The sequence below is a fragment of the Podarcis bocagei genome (genome assembly GCF_964188305.1).
Source record: "Podarcis bocagei genome assembly, chromosome: 16".
NCBI lineage: Eukaryota > Metazoa > Chordata > Lepidosauria > Squamata > Lacertidae > Podarcis > Podarcis bocagei.
Genome location: NC_138142.1, coordinates 36,010,927 through 36,031,767, shown reverse-complemented (window position 1 = coordinate 36,031,767; position 20,841 = coordinate 36,010,927). Strand labels below are relative to the sequence as shown.

The 20,841-nt window shown below is 45.8% G+C and overlaps 2 protein-coding genes across 2 annotated transcripts in view; one reads left to right on the top strand and one right to left on the bottom strand.

Annotated features, from left to right (window-relative positions):
• Positions 1-1,397: 1,397 nt before the first annotated feature.
• LOC308575278 (protein S100-A13-like) overlaps positions 1,398-20,841 on the bottom strand; it is a 110,130-nt gene continuing 90,686 nt past the window's right edge. Inside the window, exons 2-3 of the mRNA XM_081173944.1 lie at positions 5,618-6,357; positions 1,398-1,695 (exon numbers count right to left, since the gene is read on the bottom strand). Of these exons, the coding sequence (XP_081030070.1) occupies positions 1,558-1,695; positions 5,618-5,770 (291 nt within the window). The 5' untranslated portion in view covers positions 5,771-6,357 and the 3' untranslated portion in view covers positions 1,398-1,557. The remainder of the gene's footprint in view (positions 1,696-5,617; positions 6,358-20,841) is intronic.
• Positions 9,508-20,026, top strand: LOC308575244 (protein S100-A16-like). The gene is made up of 3 exons (XM_081173890.1): positions 9,508-9,701; positions 17,507-17,697; positions 19,848-20,026. Exons 1-3 carry the CDS (start codon positions 9,527-9,529, stop codon positions 20,001-20,003), a joined length of 522 nt encoding a protein of 173 aa, XP_081030016.1. The 5' UTR covers positions 9,508-9,526; the 3' UTR covers positions 20,004-20,026.

Genomic DNA, 20,841 nt, shown 5'->3' with positions numbered 1-20,841 from the left:
CCACAAGATGTCAAAGAGAACAACAACTACCAGACTTTTAGAAGACATCGGAAGGCAGCCCTGTTTAGGGAAGCTTTTAATGTTTGATGTATCACAGTATTTTAATATTGTGTTGGAAGCCGCCCAGAGTGGCTGGGGAAGCCCAGCCAGATGGGCGGGGTATAAATAATAAATTATTATTATTACCTCCTTATCTTTATGGCCCAGGATGCCTGGTAAGCAACTGGTGTGTGTTAGAATGCTTTGCACGTGACTGTCAGGCACAGAGAAAATGAGGCAGAGATGCAGAGGCTTGTGGGATCGATCAGAAATCATGTCAATGACCCAAACCCAGTCAAAGCGATGCTTTCACCACTGACACAATGGCTTGCTTCATTTTTCATAATTCCTCATAGCAACCCTAAAAGGTAAAGGTAAAGGGACTCCTGATCATTAGATCCAGTCGTGACTGACTCTGGGATTGCGGCGCTCATCTCGCTTTATTGGCCGAGGGAGCCAGCGTACAGCTTCCGGGTCCTGTGGCCAGCATGACTAAGCCGCTTCTGGAGAACCAGAGCAGCACACAGAAACGCCGTTTACCTTCCCGCCGGAGCGGTACCTATTTATCTGCTTGCATTTTGACGTGCTTTTGAAGTGCTAGGTTGGCAGGAGCAGGGACTGAGCAACAGGAGCTCACCCCGTCATGGGGATTCGAACCGCCGACCTTCTGATTGGCAAGTCCTAGGCTCTGTGGTTTAACCCACAGCGCCACCTGCACCCCATAGCAACCCTACATGACCACTACACTCTCTGTTGATTTGTAAGCTGTAGGGGAAATTCAGAGAAACCTGAAAACCAGATTAACCTAGAGGTTTTGTCTGTGTATTCATGCTGGTCTGTTTTCCTGAAGGGAGTCGCAAGGAGTCCATGCCTTGGGCCCTGCAAACACACTCCCCATGTGAAGGCGCACACTCCCTTTAAATTGGGCCCCTGCCCTCTCACCTCGCCCCTTATAAGAAAAAATAAAGTCACGTCTGCCTCTCCCTCCTGCTTTGTCTCGGGAGCACACAATTTTTTTTCCTTCCCAAAAGGACATGGGCAGATACCAGGATGTTGGTGGTTTATAGCCAATTAACTTATAAGGATGTGGGAAGAAATTCCATTCAGTTTGCGGTTGAACCTGATTTGCACTTTGAAATTCACATTGAACCAAGGTGGAGGTTTGTACAGTTCTGCGCTCTGAGCACCAGAGGGCAGCAGGGAGTACAGTGGCCTCTCTAATGAACAGGTAGGTAGCCGTGTTGGTCAGCCATAGTCAAAACAAAATTTAAAAATTCCTTCCAGTAGCACCTTAGAGACCAACTAAGTTTGTTATTGGTATGAGCTTTCGTGCCACCAAGCAAGCAACAGGCAGCAGCTTCTCAGAGCAAAGGCTTTTATTTGAATTGTTGCAACTGGCCAAGAGATTGATTGATAGTCTTTTCATCCTCCTGCAAGTCCTAGGATCAATATTTCCTGGTCCCACCCACTCACCTCTCTCTTACCCACACCCAGAAACATGACCGTATACCCCAAATTTCACTTTATATTCCCCAATTCCCCCTCCTTAAGCTTCTTGGATATCTCCGTCATCAGTTTCCAGTACGACGTAAATTCCAGCTCCCCGTCACTGTCGGTCCCCAAGCTTCTCATCTTCTCTTCGAGATCGCCAGCATCCTACAGAAGAGGCAAGAGGAACGGAAAGCTCAGAAACAGTCAGTGAGAGACTGCCTCTCTCTGGATGGATTCAGCTGAATAAGAATAAGAATTTTATTATTTACGTATTCCCTGCCCGTCTGGCTGGGTTGCCCCGGCTTCCAACACATATCAAAACATAATAAAACATCAAACATTAACAACTTCCTGATACAGGGCTGCTTTCAGATGTCCTCTAAAAGGCCCTCTGCCTTGTTCTCAGAGTAGACCCAATGAAATGAATGAGCTTAAGTTAATTTTCAGTGGGTCTCCTCTGAGTTAGGATGAGCATTGGCTACCACCCTATGAAACTGCTTGCACAATTATTCCTCCCATTTTCCACGTTCGTGAGGCGTGTGCGACAAAAATGGCAAGAGATTGAGGTATTGGCAGACTCAGGGATACCCCAAGGTTTGCAGAACAACAACCAAAAGCCCTGAAAACACCCCATGAGGACTGAGCATGCTCCGTGGCGATGGAATGCTGGCTGACCGTATAGGAGGGAAAGTTGTGGAAATGGAATGGAATATCTTTCAGAAGGGCGTGGCTGGCTGGCTGGCTGGCTGGCAGGAGCAGCAAACAGGAGCAGTTCCCACTGCTGCCATTTTGTCACAGGAGCCATTTGTAAGATCATGCAAGACATGGAGAAAAAGGAGAGGGAATTATTTACCCTCTCTCTTCTCCTCCTCCTCGAGCTCAGCATCTGAGCATCCTATTCTCCGCCCACTGTTGCTTCTGGCCCCGCCCACCACAGTGATTTTGTTGTTGTTGTTTAGTCGTTTAGTCGTGTCCGACTCTTCGTGACCCCCTGGACCAGAGCACGCCAGGCACTCCTGTCTTTCACTGCCTCCCGCAGTTTGGTCAAACTCAGGACCTGTCCTTCCAGTGAGCACTCAGGGCTGATTTCCTTCAGAATGGAGAGGTTTGATCTTCTTGCAGTCCGTGGGACTCTCAAGAGTCTCCTCCAGCACCAGAATTCAAAAGCATCAATTCTTCGGCGATCAGCCTTCTTTATGGTCCAGCTCTCACTTCCATACATCACTGCTGGGAAAACCATAGCTTTAACTATAGAGACCTTTGTTGGCAAGGTGATGTCTCTGCTTTTTAAGATGCTGTCTAGGTTTGTCATTGCTTTTCTCCCAAGAAGCAGGCGTCTTTTAATTTTGTGACTGCTGTGACTGTGATACAGCCCCCCCAGAGTTGACTGGAAGGAAATGTGGCCCTAATTCAGAAAAAAGGTTCCCTGGTCTACAAAGCTTCTGAAATGAGAAGTCAACGGTCCCCATCTTTTTCTTCATCTTAAATAAAAATAATAATAATAAATTTTATTTATATCCCGCCCTCCCCAGCCGAAGCCGGGCTCAGGGCGGCTAACAACAATCAAATAATCAGTCAAATAGTCACACAATCTAAAAATATTTCATTATAAAAATTAATTAAATCAAATTGATGGCAACCAATTAAGCAAAATTCTGTGCAGGTTGCCAGAGGAGGGAGTCAGGCTGCGCCCTGACCAAAGGCCTGGCGGAACAACTCTGTCTTGCAGGCCCTGCAGAAAGATGTCAGGTCCCGCAGGGCCCTCGTCTCTTGTGACAGAGCATTCCACCAGATTGGAGCCGCAGCCGAGAAGGCCCTGGCTCTAGTTAAGGCCAGCCTAACCTCTCTGAGGCCTGGGACCTTGAGGATGTTATTATTTGCAGACCGTAGGTTTCTCTGTGGGGCATACCAGGAGAGGCGGTCCCGTAGGTACGAGGGTCCTAGGCTGTGTAGGGCTTTAAAGGTTCAAACCAGCACCTTAAACCTGATCCTGTACTCCACCGGGAGCCAGTGGAGCTGGTATAATACCGGATGAATGTGATCTCACAGCGAGGACCCCGTAAGGAGTCTCGCTGCGGCATTCTGCACCCGCTGGAGTTTCTGGGTCAGTCTCAAGGGCAGCCCCACTTAGAGCGAGTTACAATAATCCAGTCTGGAGGTGACCGTCGCATGGATCACAGTGGCTAGGTCAGGGCGAGAGAGATAAGGGGCCAACTGCTTAGCTTGGCGGAGATGAAAAAATGCCGCCTTTGTTATAGGTGTAATCTGCGCCTCCATAGAGAGGGAGGTATCGAAGATTACACCCAAACTCTTAACGGACGGTGCTGGCACTAATTGCACCCCCGCAAGAGATGGGAGTTGCCCCCTCGATCCCATATCGTCCCGCCCCAGCCAGAGGACCTCTGTCTTCGAAGGATTTAACTTCAACCGGCTCCCACGTAACCATCCAGCCACAGCTTCCAGACATCTGGTCAGTGTGTCTGGGGCCGAGTCAGGATGGCCATCCATCAACAGATAGAGTTGGGTGTCATCAGCATACTGATGGCAACCCAGCCCAAAACTCCGGACAAGCTGGGCGAGGGGGCGCATAAAGATGTTAAAAAGCATCGGGGAGAGAATCGCACCCTGAGGCACTCCACACACCAAGGAGTGGCGCGATGACAATTCCCCCCCCCAAGCGCCACCCTCTGTCCCCGACCAGAGAGAAACGAGCGCAGCCATTGAAGGACTGTGTCCTGAATCCCCACGTCGGCAAGGTGGTGGTCCAGGAGTTCGTGATCGACCATGTCAAAGGCTGCTGACAGATCTAGAAGAATCAGCAGCCCTGACCCGCCTCGATCCAGCTGCCTGCGGAGATCATCTGTTAGGGCGACCAGAGCCGTCTCGGTCCCATGACCAGCGCGGAAGCCGGCCTGGAATGGATCCAGAGCAGATGTTTCATCCAGAAACCTACCAAGCTGTTCAGCAACCGCTCTCTCAATCACCATACCCAGGAATGGAAGATTCGAGACTGGGCGGTAATTGGATAGATCTGAGGGATCTAATGATGTTTTCTTTAAGAGCGGATGCACCACCGCCTCCTTCAGGTCCCCTGGGAATATCCCGGTGCCAAGGGACAAATTGATGATATCCCCCAGGGGGCCCCGCACCTCATCTGGACACGCTCTAATCAGCCATGACGGGCACGGGTCAAGAGGACAGGTGGTGGGCTTTCCAGCTTGGAGGAATCTGTCCACATCGGCTGGAGATATCCGGTCAAAGTGGTCCAATACTGGACCCGAGGACAGTCGAGGGGCCTCCAGTTCCTTTATTGTATCCAAATTGGCAGGGAGGTCATGGCGGAGCAACAGGACCTTCTCCGCAAAAAAAGCTCGCAAATGCCTCACAGCTGTGTGTCAGATTGTTATTTAAATTTGGCTGTCCTTCAAGGGACGTTAAAGACCGAATTATACTAAATAATTGCGCCGGGCGAAAGCTAAAGGATGCAATGGAGGCCGAGAAGTAAGACTTCTTAGCGGCCTTCACTGACATCTCATAGGTTTTCATAAAAACCCTATAAGATGTTCTTGAGGCTCCGTCATGGGCACCCCGCCATACTCGCTCTAGCCGTCTGAGGTCCCACTTCATTTTCCGAAGCTCCTCGGTAAACCAGGGAGCCCGGTTTCTGCGGGGTCGCAGAGGGCGCTTAGGTGCGATCTCATCGATGGCTGCCAGGAGCTGGGTATTCCAGCCCTCAACAAGCTCAGTCAATGAGTCGCCAGGGGGAGCAAGGTCCCGCAAGGCTTGACGGAATCTATCCGGGTCCATCAGCCTCTGCGGGCGAGCCCAAATCGGCTCACCACCTAAGCAGGGTGGGGGTGGAACATCAATCCTGGCTTTCAGAGCGTAGTGATCAGACCATGGCACCTTCATCGAAGGAGACATGATCACATCTATACCGGCGCCAAAGATCAGATCCAGCGTGTGGCCTGCTTGATGTGTGGGACCCGAAACAAACTGGGAGAGCCTTTGCTTGCACTGCTTTATACCTAAAAAATAGCCTCCCTTCACTCTCCTGCCCTCCCTTTGCCCTTTGACCCCAACCTACCTTCATGAAGTTAGGGAGCTGCTTGTTCACAAGTGCCTTGAACTGGCCGGCTGTCAGTGTCTCCTTCTTTCCCTCGGTGGCCGTATGGACCAATAAGATGCTGACGATTTTATCAATGGCCATCTTCATCTCTGACACATCCTTGCTGGCCATCTTGCGACTGAGCGCTGTTGGGCTTCTTCCTCCCTCCCTCGATGAGGCTATCGGTCAAGGGATGGGGATTGTGTGTGGGTGACCCTGTTGAGTAAGACAGGCTCTGAGAACAGAGGGAGGGAATGCGAGGGAAGAGAAGAAGAGGGGAAAATGCAGGGAGAGCAGCAAAATGCAGGGGCGGCGAGTTACTGGCTGCTTTTGTGGGATCACAGGATTGCTGAGTTGGAAAGGTTAATCTAGCCCAAACGTCTGCGAACACAGGAATCAGAGCTTTCGACAGCTTTTCAGAAGAATTTACCACATTCCTCCACACACATAAATATAAAGGGACCCCTGACCATTAGGTCCAGTCATGACCGACTCTGCGGTTGCGGCGCTCATCTCGCTTTATTGGCCGAGGTAGCCAGCGTTTGTCCACAGACAGCTTCCGGGTCATGTGGCCAGCATGACTAAGCCACTTCTGGCGAACCAGAGCAGCGCACGGAAACGCCGTTTACCTTCCCGCCGGAGCGGTACCTATTTATCTACTTGCACTAGCGTGCTTTCGAACTGCTAGGTTGGCAGGAGCAGGGACTGAGCAACGGGAGCTCACTCCATTGCAGGGATTCGAACCAGCGACCTTCTGATCGGCAAGTCCTAGGCTCTGTGCTTTAACCCACAGCACCACCCGCGTCCCTTCACACAAACACATACACCCTATAGCAAAGTGGGGGAGATCAGCCTTTGTCACATGCTGAAATCTTGCCCCCTCCCCTCCAAAAGGATTGCCACTCACCCCAAACTTGCAAGCTTTGAATACCAGCGAGGGAGCAATGTGATGGTTCTCATACAGATGAGGGCAGCTTGAATCAGGAGGAGAGCGAAGGGTGTTTTGTGTGTTCAAAGGTTCTGAGTCAACTGCCTTTTTGCTTGCCAACAGCCATAAAGCCCAACTTCCATGCTGCCAGGCTAGCCACACACACACACACACACACACACACACACACACACAAAACATTTATTTGTGTGCCAGTTTAGATACCCAACCAAGGAAGGGAGAGGGGAGCCCAGCAACAGCAGTGCAGTATCTCATGCATGCCCACGTTTCAAAAATCTTAAATTCTCACCGTTAGTTTAAAAACCAGAAGCTTTTTCATTGGGTATTTTGGGACAAGAGCTGCCGAAAGAAAAACGGACATTATTTATGTATGCTACAACAGCAGCAAGAATGTTAATTGCATAAAATTGGAAGACTGGAGAAGTACCAGCCAAAGAGCAACGGCAGGAAAAGTTGATGAACTATGCAGAATTCACAAAATTAACGGGCAAGTTGCGTGAAAAGGACAATAGTGACTTTGAAAAAGAATAGGAACCCTTTACAACATATTTGCAGAAACAGCTAAAAAACGTGGACTCACTGGCAGGATTTAAATAAACATTTACATATTTATTTACAGAAAACAAGAAGTATAACAATGGGGAAACATGGTATTATATACAAATAGTAGATTGTATCATTTGATGTAATAAACCAGAAATGGAGGTTGAGGGAAGTCAACAGGGAGGGGGGAAATTGGAAAATGAATGTTTAGTAATGATGATGGATATTTGTCACAAGAAAGAAAATCAATAAAAAATTAATAAAAAAACAACATTCTCGCTGTTAATTCTTCTTATCCATAACTTTATAGTTTCAGCTTTTTCGTAAATTGCTTTGAGGGAAAGGTGTTCCTTTCTTTCTTTTTGCAATCAAGTGGTGTACAATTTATTTATTTTTTGAAATAAAGTCAGTAAATAGTTCCAATCCTCCGAACACTGGCCTGCTGCCAGGGGCTGAAGTGATTTGTACGCCAGAAAGGAAATATTTCAAGATCCTGGAAACCTATCAAGGACAAAAGCTCCCCAAACCACTGACTGAAGGCTAAGTTGTTGGGGGTTTTGTTTTTAGGTGGGGTAAAATATGCTTTTTAAAAAAAATGAATTAAACACACCCTGACTGCTCTTTCTATCTGCAGACCCTCCAAGCGTCCCTATTTTCCAGGGACATCCCTGATTTAGAGAAGCCGTCCTGTTTTCTGATTTGATCCCAGAATGTCCCGCTTTTCCTTACGAAGTCCCTATTTTCATTGGAGAAATGTTGGAGGGTAAGGAGTTATTTGACCCCTAAGCCAAGGAGATAAATAACTATACAACCTATTACAGTCGTTAAGAGTCGTCAACAGGCTCATCTCAGCTATCTGCCAATCTCCCATTCCCACCACCCTTCTGAGTAATACCCCTCCCCACCTTCTCACTATATAGAAGGATCTAGCAACTTCTGTTTCAGTGTATCTGAAGAAGTGTGCATGCACACGAAAGCTCATACCAAGAACTAACTTAGTTGGTCTTTAAGGTGCTACAGGAAGGAATTTTTTTATTTATACAACCTGTAGAAGACATCTGAAAGCAACCCTGTATAGGGAAGTGTTATGTACTGAAGTTCTCACCCTGGGCCAGCAGGGGGATACTGTAGATAGTTTTCACTCAGGTCCATGTCAGTTATTTTAGGCGGGAAACCCTGGGTGGTTGTTGCTACAGTGTTGACAGCCGGCTGCCTATAAAAGCAGGCCGGCTGAGCTGTTTGCTGTTCAGTTCTGTTCCAGCTTACAATAAAGAGCTGCTCTGGAGAAATCACTGTGTCGTCTGCTATGTTCGCCCACAACTTAACAGGAAGTTTTTAAAAGTTTGACGTTTTATTATGTTTTTTATATATGTCGGAAGCCGCCCAGAGTGGCTGAGGCAACCCGGTCAGATGGGTGTGGTATAATTAGTAAAGTTACCTTTATAGAATGGGATGCCCCTATTTTCATTATTAATTTTAATTAGAAATTTTATTCACAACATAACATAACCCCCCACCCCCCCAATACAGAAACACAATCAACATAACATACAACAATACAAACAACCAAATAAAAGACTTCCTTTATCCTGTATCTGGCCTCGTTATTTACTTCTTACAAGCTGTTTCCTTTATGAATAATTATTAAGATTTTCCTAATTATAACTTAAATATCCACAAAGTCTCCTGCAGACATTAATCAAAACAAGTCCGGGTATGAATTTTAGGGCACTGTTTTGTGAAGTATTCTCTGCATTTTCCCCATGCTTTTTGAAACTCTTGCCTAGTGTGATCTCTAATTGCCTCTGCTAATCCAGCCGGTTCAATATACTCTATAACGGTTTGTCTTGCCATTCCCTTTCTGTTGGCACAATTTCTTTTTTCCAGTTTTTAGCAATTAGGATCCATGCCGCTCCTGTGGAATAGAGGAATATTTTCTGATCTTCTCTTGCTATACCTGTGTCTGTTATCCCTAGTAGAAAAGCTTCTGTATTTTTCATAAAGTTATACTTAAACATTTTTTTAAGCTCATCATACACTATATTCCAGAAGCTTTTGATTTTTTCACAGGTCCACCAAACATGTATAAGTGTCCCCTCTGTTTCGCCACACCTCCAGCACAGATTTGTTTTTGTCTTATACATTTTAGCTATTTTTATCGGAGAAAGGTTGGAGGGTATGCAGCCATACTTTTCACCTTGCACTCTGTCACGGAACGATACTCCGTCTCTCCTGCAAGAATTACAAGATTCTCTGATTTTGCAACTTTATGGCTTTCTTCATTGCTCTCTGATTCCAGTGTCAAGTGAGTTGCAGAGATTAACCTGGAGGAACGCCCCTGGAACAAAGAGCAGGGAGGGAATTTTTCTCTTTCAAAGGAAGTTGGAGCCAGCCTCATGGCACAGGTGCTGGGTGAGAGGTTTGAGGTGCAAATCTCCTCTAGCCTTCCTCTAGCAAACGCTGACGAGACAGACAGACAGACAGACAGACAGACAGACAGACAGACAGGGAGACGGGTGCAGGAGTCTTTGGCCGGCGTAACGCACACCGCACAAACCGCTGTTCTACAAGGTAAGGAAACATCCAGGAGGTGGCAGCCCATTTGCTTATCAGGTAAGTGGGGAAAGGCTTCCTTTAGACGACCCTATGACAAAAAGCTAGGGACGCAAGTGGCGCTGTAGTCTAAACCACAGAGCCTAGGGCTTGCCGATCAGAAGGTGGGCAGTTCGAATCCCCGCAACGGGGTGAGCTCCCGTTGCTCAGTCCCTGCTCCTGCCCACCTAGCAGTTCGAAAGCACGTCAAAGTGCAAGTAGATAAATAGGTACCGCTCCGGCGGGAAGGTAAACGGCGTTTCCGTGCGCTGCTCTGGTTTGCCAGAAGCGGCTTAGTCATGCTGGCCACATGACCCGGAAGCTGTCTGCAGACAAACACTGGCTCCCTCGGACTGTAAAGCGAGATGAGCGCGCAACCCAGAGTTGTCCGCGACTGGACCTAATGGTCAGGGGTCCCTTTACCTTTATGACAAAATGCTAGTCTTCTTTCCATTTAGTACATAGCTAGGTACCTCTTGAGCAGTAGGATGTGCCTCACTAGGCCTTGGAGGAGCAAGCACACATAGTTGGATCTCTCCACAGCTAAAGTCCAACTGATCTCTATCTGATAATACTGGTGGGATCAGGGCTGGGTTTAGGTTCAATGAGGCCCTAAGCTACTGTAGGTAATGGGGCCCTTTATATGTCCAGCTGTCCTTTGTCAACAACAAATTGTCAACAACTGTTTTTGTGTGTTGAATATACAGTGGTACCTCGGGTTAAGCACTTAATTCGTTCCGGAGGTCTGTTCTTAACCTGAAACTGTTCTTAACCTGAAGCACCACTTTAGCTAATGGGGCCTCCTGCTGCTGCCGCACCACCGGAGCACGATTTCTGTTCTCATCCTGAAGCAAAGTTCTTAACCCGAGGTTTTTAAAGATGCAATTGGAGGGCTATCTCTCATGGATGCTTTAGCTGAGATTCCTTACTCTCTATCTCCTGCAGGAAGAATGAGAAAGCCCATTCTGCTTTATTTGTTTGTTTCGCAAAAATTTATTCACCACTTGACTGTTAAAAAAAGAAGTCAAAGCGGTTTACAAAAAAAAATAATCACCAATAATAATTAACAGCGATAATTTAAAACTTCAACAAATTAAACCCAGGTCAAAATTTGCACCAACTTTCTTAACATGTAGGTAGGCTTGTCAAAAGATCAGCATGATTTCAGCAGGTGCCAAAAACGGAATTCAGAGATAGCAATAGGCACACTAAAATATTGATTTCTTCCTGAAAATGGATTAGAAGCAATCTATTCAGAACAAAAAGCTAAACTGATAGTGAACAATGTGGTATCGGAGGAACTCCAAATTGAAAAAGGGACACGACAGGGGTGCCCTCTATCCCCTCTGTTATTTATTTCTGTTCTGGAGGTATTGCTGAACATGATCAGGGAGGACCAGTTGGTGCAGGGTATAGTGGTCGGAGCGAAACAATATAAACTGAAAGCTTTTGCAGATGACCTAGTCTTGACAGTACAGGAGCCAGAATCTAGCACAAAAAGAGTTCTTGAACTTATTTTGGAGTTTGGTCGGGTGGCGGGATTCAAGCTAAACAAACAAAAAACTAAGGTTTTGGCCAAAAATTTGACGCCTACAGAGATAGAGGGGTACCAGAAAGAGACAGAGCTAAGTGTGGTTAAAAAAGTGAAATACCTGGGGGTATCTTTGTCCACCAAAAACTTAAATCTATTTAAAGATAATTATGAAAAATGTTGGTTGGAAATTAAAAAAGACTTGGATATTTGGTCAAGATTGAAACTTACCTTGTCAGGCCGAATCGCAGCTATAAAGATGTGTGTTTTGCCAAAAATGTTATTTTTATTTCAAACCCTCCAGGTCGTGGACAGAATGGAATGTTTTGGAAAATGGCAGAAGGATATTTCTAAGTTTGTCTGGCAGGGCAAAAAGCCCCGAATAAAATTCAAAATACTAACTGACTCAAAAGAAAGAGGGGGGTTTGCCCTGCCGGACTTAAGGTTATACTACGAAGCTGCAGCCTTCTGCTGGCTGAAGGATTGGTTTCTGTTGGAAAACACCGATGTCCTAGATCTGGAAGGGTTTGACAATGTTTATGGTTGGCATGCATACTTGTGGTATGACAAGGCGAAGGTTCATAAACTGTTTAAAAACCATATTGTCAGAAAATCAATTTTTGCCGTCTGGATGAAGTATAAGGACTTACTAGAAAGTAAGACCCCGAGGTGGTTATCACCAGTGGAAGCCAAGATTTCTAAAAAAAGGCCCAATATGGAGGCCTACTGGCCAAAATATTGGGAATTAATTGAAAGAGTCGGAGACAATTGGAAGCTCCAAAGCCAGGACAAATTAAAAAGTAAGGTGCGAGATTGGTTACATTATGCTCAAATTCAAGAGGTATTTAAAATGGATAAAAAAGTGGGTTTCCAGACGGAGAAATCGAAACTGGAGACGGAGTTACTAGAACCAAAGACTAAGGTACTTTCGAGAATGTATGACTTGCTGCTTAAATGGAATACTCAGGATGAGACAGTTAAATCTGCTATGATAAAATGGGCACAGGATGTAGGACACAATATTATGTCTGAGGACTGGGAAAGGTTATGGAACACCGGTATGAAATTCACGGCATGTAGTGCCTTGAAAGAGAACATTATGAAAATGGTATACCGGTGGTACATGACCCCAGTCAAGTTGGCTAAAATATATCATCTGTCTGATAATAAGTGTTGGAAATGCAAGGAGGCAGAAGGGACATTCTTTCACCTCTGGTGGACCTGCCCGAAAGTAAAGACCTTCTGGGAAATGATATATAATGAGTTGAAAAAGGTATTTAAATATACCTTTTCTAAGAAACCAGAGGCCTTTCTCCTGGGCATGGTGGACCGGAAGGTGCCAAAGAAGGACAGAACCTTGTTTATGTATGCAACCACAGCAGCAAGGATTCTTATTGCAAAGTTCTGGAAGACACCAGATTTACCCACACTGGAGGACTGGCAGACGCAGCTGATGGACTACATGGAGTTGGCAGAAATGACTGGCAGAATTCGAGATCTGAGCGAAGAAACAATGGAGGAGGACTGGAAAAAATTTAAGGACTATTTGCAAAAATACTATAAGTTGTTTGAATGTTAAGATTGAGCACGATTAAGAAACATTATGCTTCTGCAATTTATCTAAGTAAATGATAAAGTAAGTATTGATGAAAAAACGAGATAAATTAGAAATAAATTATTATGTTTATTAAGAGTGTTAAAACCAAATTACAAACTTCCGAAATTGGTAACATAATAAATTCAAAGGTACAATAAGATATGAAATAAGATAACAAATTGCTGAACTGGCTAGAATAATGAATGCAATGTTGAGAGGATGTGAGGAGGTCCAAAAAGAAAGCGAACTGTTGAAGGACGTTATGAAAGTTACTTAACTTTTTCTTCTTTTTCTTATTTTTTTTTCATATATAAAAAAAAATGTTTCTTGCATGTTGCTATGTAAACAAATCTGTTAACCTATGGAAAGAAACGCAATAAAAAATTTTATAAAAAAAAATAAAATAAAATATTGATTTCTTCCAAAGATGGAATGGGTCTTATGTGGCCCCACTTGCCTGCCGTGGGGCAAGGCGATCTCTCGGGTGAACTTGTCCCAAGTTGTTAAGGGCTTTATTTACTAACAGCAACACCTTGAACTTGTCCCAGCTTGTAGCAAATCAGCAGCCAGTGCAGTTGCCTTTGAGCGCAGGATATTCTGATTTTGCAACGGCCTTGGTCTCTGACTTGTTTCCTGATCCCAGTGCCAGGTGGGCCGTGCAGTGCTATTCAGAGGAAAAGTCCCGAAGGGAGTGTCTGGGGAAAGGGGGGTGGGAGGGAATGTTCCTCTTTAAAAGGAAATGGGAGCCGGCCTCGTGACGTAGGTACCTAAACTGGAGCTGGGAGGTGCCTAATCTCATAGAACCCCCCACTCTGACAAAGCACTGGGGGAACAGGACTGAGACAGACAGACAGACCCAGATTTCTTTGGCCAACACGCCACACACTCGGCAATTCTGCGAGGTAAGGAATGTTCAACATACCGCTGTCCGTTTGCTTATTGGATGGGCCGGAAAGGGTGAAATGCAAAACTTTCTTTCAAACTCTGAGCTAAAGGACGTGCCTCTGCAGGCCATTGTCCCGCCGGCATGCCAAAGAAATGACTCCACAGAAGGGAAAACATCTGGTATAAAAGAGGCGGGAGGGAGGGGGAAGGAATCGGGAATGAAGAACTCAGATCTGGTGTTTGGGGAAGGGTCTTGCCAAGCCATGGACGTGGGTGGCGCTGTGGGTTAAATCACAGAGCCTAGGACTTGCCGATCAGAAGGTTGGCGGTTCGAATCCCCGTGACGGGGTGAGCTCCCGTTGCTCAGTCCCTGCTCCTGCCAACCTAGCAGTTTGAAAGCATGTCAAAGTGCAAGTAGATAAATAGGTACCGCTCCGGCGGGAAGGTAAATGGCGTTTCCGTGCGCTGCTCTGGTTCGCCAGAAGCGGATTAGTCATGCTGGCCACATGACCCGGAAGCTGTACGCCGGCTCCCTCGGCCAATAAAGCAAGATGAGTGCCGCAACCCCAGAGTCGGCCGCGACTGGACCTAATGGTCAGGGGTCCCTTGCCAAGCCACTGGGTCTTGACCTGAGTTGGGCTGACACCGGTCTTATATAATTGCCTCATTGGTATTCTCTAGGCCCACCGAGGTGAGTTAAGTTGACACAAGGTGAAGGATTCCCCACTAACTCATCTCTGTCTGACATTGGTCTATCTAGCTCAGTGAGCCCTAGAAGGGCTGGCAGCTGCACTCCAGGGTCTCTGGAAGTTAGTCTCGCTCCCTCTCCCAGCCCTGCCTGGAGATTCTGGGGATCCAACCTTCCACACGGGAAGGATGTGATCTGCAAATTAGCCACAGCCACCTTGCAGGGCTGTTGTACAGATAAAACGAGGAGACGAGAACCGGGTACGCCATTTTGAGCTCCTTGGAGGAAAAGGTGGTATGTATATACAGTTGTATCTTGGAAGTCGAACAGAATCCCCTCCGGAAGTCCGTTCGACTTCCAAAATGTTCGGAAACCAAAGCGCAGCTTCCGATTGGCTGTAGGAAGCTCCTGCAGCCAATTGGAAGCCACGGAAGCCGTGCCAGATGTTAGGCTTCTGAAAATTATTCGAAAACTGGAACACTCACTTCCAGGTTTCAATCGTTCGTGAGCCAATTTGCTTGGGAGCCAAGGCGTTTGAGATACGAGCTACGACTGTACATGTAATAAAAAGAAAAGAAAATTGCCCTATTGATAAAGTAAGGAGCCAGTCCTCATGGTTGTGAAGAAAGGGCTGGATAAGATAGGAACAGAGCAAGCTGCCAAATACTTGAGTCAGGGCATTAGTGCTGTCCACACTGACTGGGAGAGGCTCTTGGAAATTTCAGGCAGGATTCGCTCTCGTGCCTACTTGGAGATTCAGGGAGTTGAATCTAGGCCCTTCTGCGTGCAAAACACGTGATTCACCACTAGGCTGCGCTCTTTCCACTTCTCCACTTTGGTTAAGAGCATCGAAAGTGCTCTCAGCTGATGGGAAAAGACCCGCCAAAGAAATTAAAAAATATCTTTATGTATGCGACAACGGTTCAAATGCTGTTGAACAGCTCTTACTGTCAAAGAGTCTTAATAGCACAAGGATGGAAGATTGAGGAAATCCTGATGAAAGAACTGTGGCAAGAAAAATGGATGGATTATGCGGAATTGGCAAAACTGACACACAAACTACGTGATAAGGATAACTGTGACTTCAAAGATGAATGTGAACCTTTTATGAAATATTTGAAGAAACAAAAAAATGAACTGGACTCTTTGGCAGGTTTTGAATAAACATTCACAAACTATTTATTGTAATATAGAGATAGGCAACTTGAGGATTTTTACAATTTTGTAACATGCAGATAGAAATATGTGTTGAGAAACCGGAGAAAGGAGCAGAGGGAAGTCTGGGGGTGGGAGATTGGAATTTTTTTTTTGTTTGGAGGGGGGGAATAGAGGGAAAAAATAATAACAATGTGGATGGTGTATTTTTGATAAAACCATTGTGTTGAAATTTCCAATAAAAAAATATTTTTAAAAAGGGGAAAAAGGAAGTGCTCTCAGCTGGATCCCACCATGGCACACTTAGTTCTACATTCCTAGCAAGAATACCGCCACTGGGTGGTCGGTCAACGGTTTGCGAGCGACCTAGTTCGGTAGCCGTTCTTCCGAATTCTCACATCTCTGAATTTTGCAGTGTGCCAAGGGACAAGTGCAGAAGGGTGTAGCCGAAGGCATCAACTTGCAAAAACGAACCACCCTCGCTCTGCAGAAATGTGTGTGCACCAGGCACACTATTCCATCTCAAACCTGTACCTAGCGGGAGAAATTCGCAGGGAAACGCTGGTGCAATTTCCGCAAGGACTTTAAAGAAATACATTGCAAACTGATGTTGAGAACTGGACTTAAGATTGGAAAAAGGAGAACCTCGACGTGAGAGATTTTCCCTGTCCTAGCTAGGAAGGGAAGGGTCTGGCAGCTTAGCTTCCTTCAGTTTCTCGTTCCCTCTCCCCCCAAACTTAAATCCAGTTCTCTGAATTTCTGCAGAAATTTGCATTTTTTAAAAATCCTCATGAAAAATTCCCAAGTCTCGCTTCCTGCAGAGATCCAGACCCCACGTGCATTAAACTTAGAGGTATGTCCAAGTGGGTGGGTGGGAAGAAGTAAGGGCGACCTCACAGCATAAGGGTAACCTTGCATACCCTCCAAAATTCTCCCGATGTCCCATTCCATAATAATAATTTTTTTTATTGATAAGAGTATTTCAACAGAGGAATGGTCTCCTAGAAGAGGTGGTGGGCTCTCTTTCTTTGGAGGTCTTTAACCAGAGCTTGGCTGACCACCTCTACAATTCCGTGATTCTATTATTTATATTCCCTTTTTCTCCAAAGAGATCAGGACGGACTGTAGGCTTCTCTTCTTCTCCATTTTATCCTCACAACAGCCCTGCGAAGTAACGTATTTTTCGCTCTATAAGATGCACTTCCCCCTCCTAAAAAGTAAGGGGAAATGTGTGTGCGTCTTATGGAGCGAATGCAGGTTCCTTGGCTTCAGCAATAGCAACACGAAGCCTCCGAAGTGCAGAGGGAGAGCTCCCCCCGTGCCCTGGAGGCTTTGCGTTGCTTTCACTGAAGCTGCCTGAAGCCCTCGGAGCACAGCGGGAAATTCCGCTGCACTCCGTTGGCTTCAGGCAGCTAGCTATCCGCAAGCCTTTGGAGAGCAGCAGGAGTTCCCGCTGCGCTCCGAAGGCTTGCGGATAGCCACCTGAAGCTTGGAGCGTGAGAGGGGTCGGTGCACACCGATCCCTCTCGCTCTTCAGGCTTCGCTTCGCTGGAGAGGCACTGCACAGTTTTCCCTCTCTGCGCAGCACCCCTTCAGCGAAGCGGGAGGAGAAATGGAAGGGGCTCCGTTTCTCCTGCCGCTTCGCTGAAGGGGCGCTGAGCGGAGAGGGGGAGAATCCCCCCCCCTGTTCTCCCCCTCGTATGGTCCAGTGCGTCCAATGGTCTGGTGCATCCTATAGAGCGAAAAATACGGTAGGTTAGGCGGAGAGATTGCAGTTGGCCCAAGGGCAGCCAAGCAACTTCATGGCCACAAGGAGGATTTGAACCCAGGTCTCTCCCAGGTCCTGCGCCGACCCTCCAGCCGCTACACCACACATGAACTGGGGAGGGGTGCTGCTGGTGATTGACGCACCTCCGCTCTTCTTCTAGGAGCCAAGGGAGGAGAGGCCATGGCCGGCAACCTCTCCGAGCTGGAGGAGGCCCTCCTGACGCTGGTGAGGAACTACGACAAATACGCCGAGAAGTCCTTTTTCCTCAGATACTTTTTCGGGAAACAGGGCAAGATCAGCAAGGAGAATTTTGGGAAGATGCTCAACGAGGAGCTCAGCCACGTGCTGTCGGTGAGGCGAAGGGCAGCGGTGGTGGTGGTGGCTACAGAGCATGCTTCCTCATCTAGCTAAGTATTTCCAGCACTGACTGGCAACAGCTTGCCAGGGTTTGCCAGGGTTTGAGGCAGAGAGATCTAGGAATATGACTGACAGCAAAGGACCCCAATATATTCCAAGAAAACTATGTTCAAATATGGAAATAATTTGGGAATATGGGGGGTGGGGAGCGAAACTCTCTTTGTTGGGAAGCCATGAAAATGAATGTATTACCAAAAATGTTGTTTTCATCTCAAACTGCACCAATTGTTAATAACACAGGCTGCTTTAAAGAGTGGCAAAAAGAAATCTCTAGATCTGTCTGGCAGGGGAAGAAATGGGGAATACAGTATAAAATTTTGATAGATGCTAAAGGAAGAGGTGGCTTTTCCCGACCAGACTTTCATTTATATTATGAAGCAGCCTGTCTATGTTGGTTAAAAGAATGGATTGTGTTGGAAAACACTCAGTTGTTGGACTTGGAGGGCTATGGTATTAAGTTTGGTTGGCGTGCAGGTCTATAGTATGACAATGCTAGAATACATAAGAACATTTGAACCATGTTATTAGAAAGAATTTCCTTTTGGAAAGTAAAACACCTCTATGGCTCTCAGCTATAGAAGCAATCTCGTTGAATAAAAACTTAATATTTTGGACGTTTTGGACTGTACCAACCAAGAAGTAAAACTGAAGAAACTAGAGGAAGTCAGAAACTAGGTGACGGGTTGAACAAAGTGTTTAAAGGCAACAAGAAACACAGGTTTATGGACCAAAGTTCCCAGTTTGAGAGGGAACTAGTAGAAAATAGAGAAAAACTAATTTCTAGGATGTATAAGATACTGTTAGAATGGGAAACAAAAGATGAAATGGTTAAATCTGCCATGATTCCATGGGCTAGAGGTGTGGATCACAACACAGATTTAGATCTATGGGAGAAGTTGTGGAAAACAGGTATGAAGTTTACAGCATGGCTTTGAGAGAAAAAATAATGAAATGATTTATAGATGGTACCTGACACCAAGTAAATTGGCTAAAATGTATAAGTCAGCATCAGGTACATGTTGGAAATGTAAAGAAACAGAAGGTACATTTTATCATATGTGGTGGACTTGTAAAGTCGCCATGGGATATTGGGAGACGATATACAATGAGATAAAAATAGTAATTAAGAGATCTCTCCCCCAAAAGACCGGAATCTTTTCTTTTAGGGTTAACCGCATCAGATGTACCAAAGAGCAGTTGAAATGGATGGAATATGCAGAATTAGCAAGTTGTAACTGGTAAAATCAAAGAAAAATATGAAACAGCTTTCAAGGAGGATTGGAAAATGTTTGTCGATTGTTAAAAAAAAAATTGTAAACACGTTATCACACTAGCAGGTTTGAAGTAAGTTCAGCGGCAAAAGTTACTTTGAGAATACAGTCGTAGTTTGGTTTTGGAACAGCTTAGTTCCCGAACGTTTGGGCTCCCAAAGGCCGCAAACCCGGAAGTCAGTATTCCAGTTTACAAACTATTTTCAGAAGCCAAACGTCCAGCATGGCTTCCGCAGCTTCTTATTGGCTGCAGGAGCGTCCTGCGGCCAATCAGAAGCCACGCTTTTGATTTCCAGACATTTTGGCAGTTGAACGGACTTCTGGAGCAGATTCCGTTTGACTTCCAAGGTACGAGTGGAAGAAGTTATAATTATAATATACAGCAGCTGAAGATAACTAGGAAAAAAGCATGGAAGGGAGGGAGGAAAGTCGACTTTTAACAGTGAATGTGTGCTGGAAATTGTTTGATTACAGTGGATGCTCAGGTTGCGAACGTGATCCGTGCGGGATGCATGTTCGCAACCCGCAGCGTCACGTCTGCACACGCGCAGGTTGCGATTCGGCGCTTCTGCGCATGCGCGACCGCCGAAACCCGGAAGTAAGCTGTTCTGGTACTTCTTGGTTTCGGCAGTCCGTAACCTGAAAAAACGCAACCTGAAGCGCCTGTAACCCGAGATATGACTGTAATTGTATTTTATTTGTGGCAGGGAGTGGGAGGTTTTCCATACCCTTAGGCATTAGGTCTTCCATTCCTGCTTTTCTCACTAGTTTCTTTCCTTCTCCTCCCTGTCCTTCCCTGTCACTCCCATCCAGAACACCGACAGCAAGACTGCCGCCCAAGAAATGTTTGCTGATTTGGATTTGGACGAGGACGGGAAGATGAGCTTTGACGAATATTGGAGGCTGATCGGTGGCATCATCAACCAACTTTTGCACGTGAAGCAACAGGTTCAGGAGCGTGACGGATGATAGATGGTATATTACACCTGTTAAGTTAGCGAAAATGTATAAAGTCAGCAATAAATGTTGGAAATGTAAAGAAAAAGAGGGAACATTTTATCACATGTGGTGGGAATGTAAAAAGGTGAAATGCTTCTGGGAGATGATATATAATGAGATGAAAAAAAGTTGAAATACACATTTATAAAGAAACCAGAAGCATTCTTATTGGGCATTGTTGGGAGTGATATAAATAGAAAGGAATATAAGCTCTTTTTATATGCAATAATAGCAGCAAGAATATTATTGGCCCAAAAATGGAAGCAAGAAGAACTACCGACGATTGAAGAATGGAGGATGAAGTTAATGGACTATGCAGAACTAGATAAACTAACAGGAAGGATTTGAAACCGGCGGGACCAGAAATTCACGGAAGACTGGAGTAAATTTACGGACTATTTGAAAAGTATTTGTGAAGAACAGACGACGTTTCTAGGTTTGCAAGAAGTTTTGTGAGGAGTATTATTGGAAGTATTGCAAAAATGGAGAAGGGGAAGGATGATTTGTTAAGAGATGTAAAGGCAATATAAAGTTAAGAAATGCATAAGAAGTGGTTAAAACGGTGGATCATCAGAGGGGCTGATGGAAGTCTAAAAAGATTGTATAAGTGATAAGTTTTGTGGTACATTTTATAATTTATATGTTAAAATCAATAATAATTTTTTTTAAAGGAGCGTGATGGATGATGGAGAATGAGAGCCCGCAGGAGAGAACATGTCGGCTGCTCCCCCCCCCGAGCCCCCATCCCTGCCTTAACTTTGCCATCGTTCCAGCTCCCCCTACTGGCTGGGCTGCACAGGACATTTCC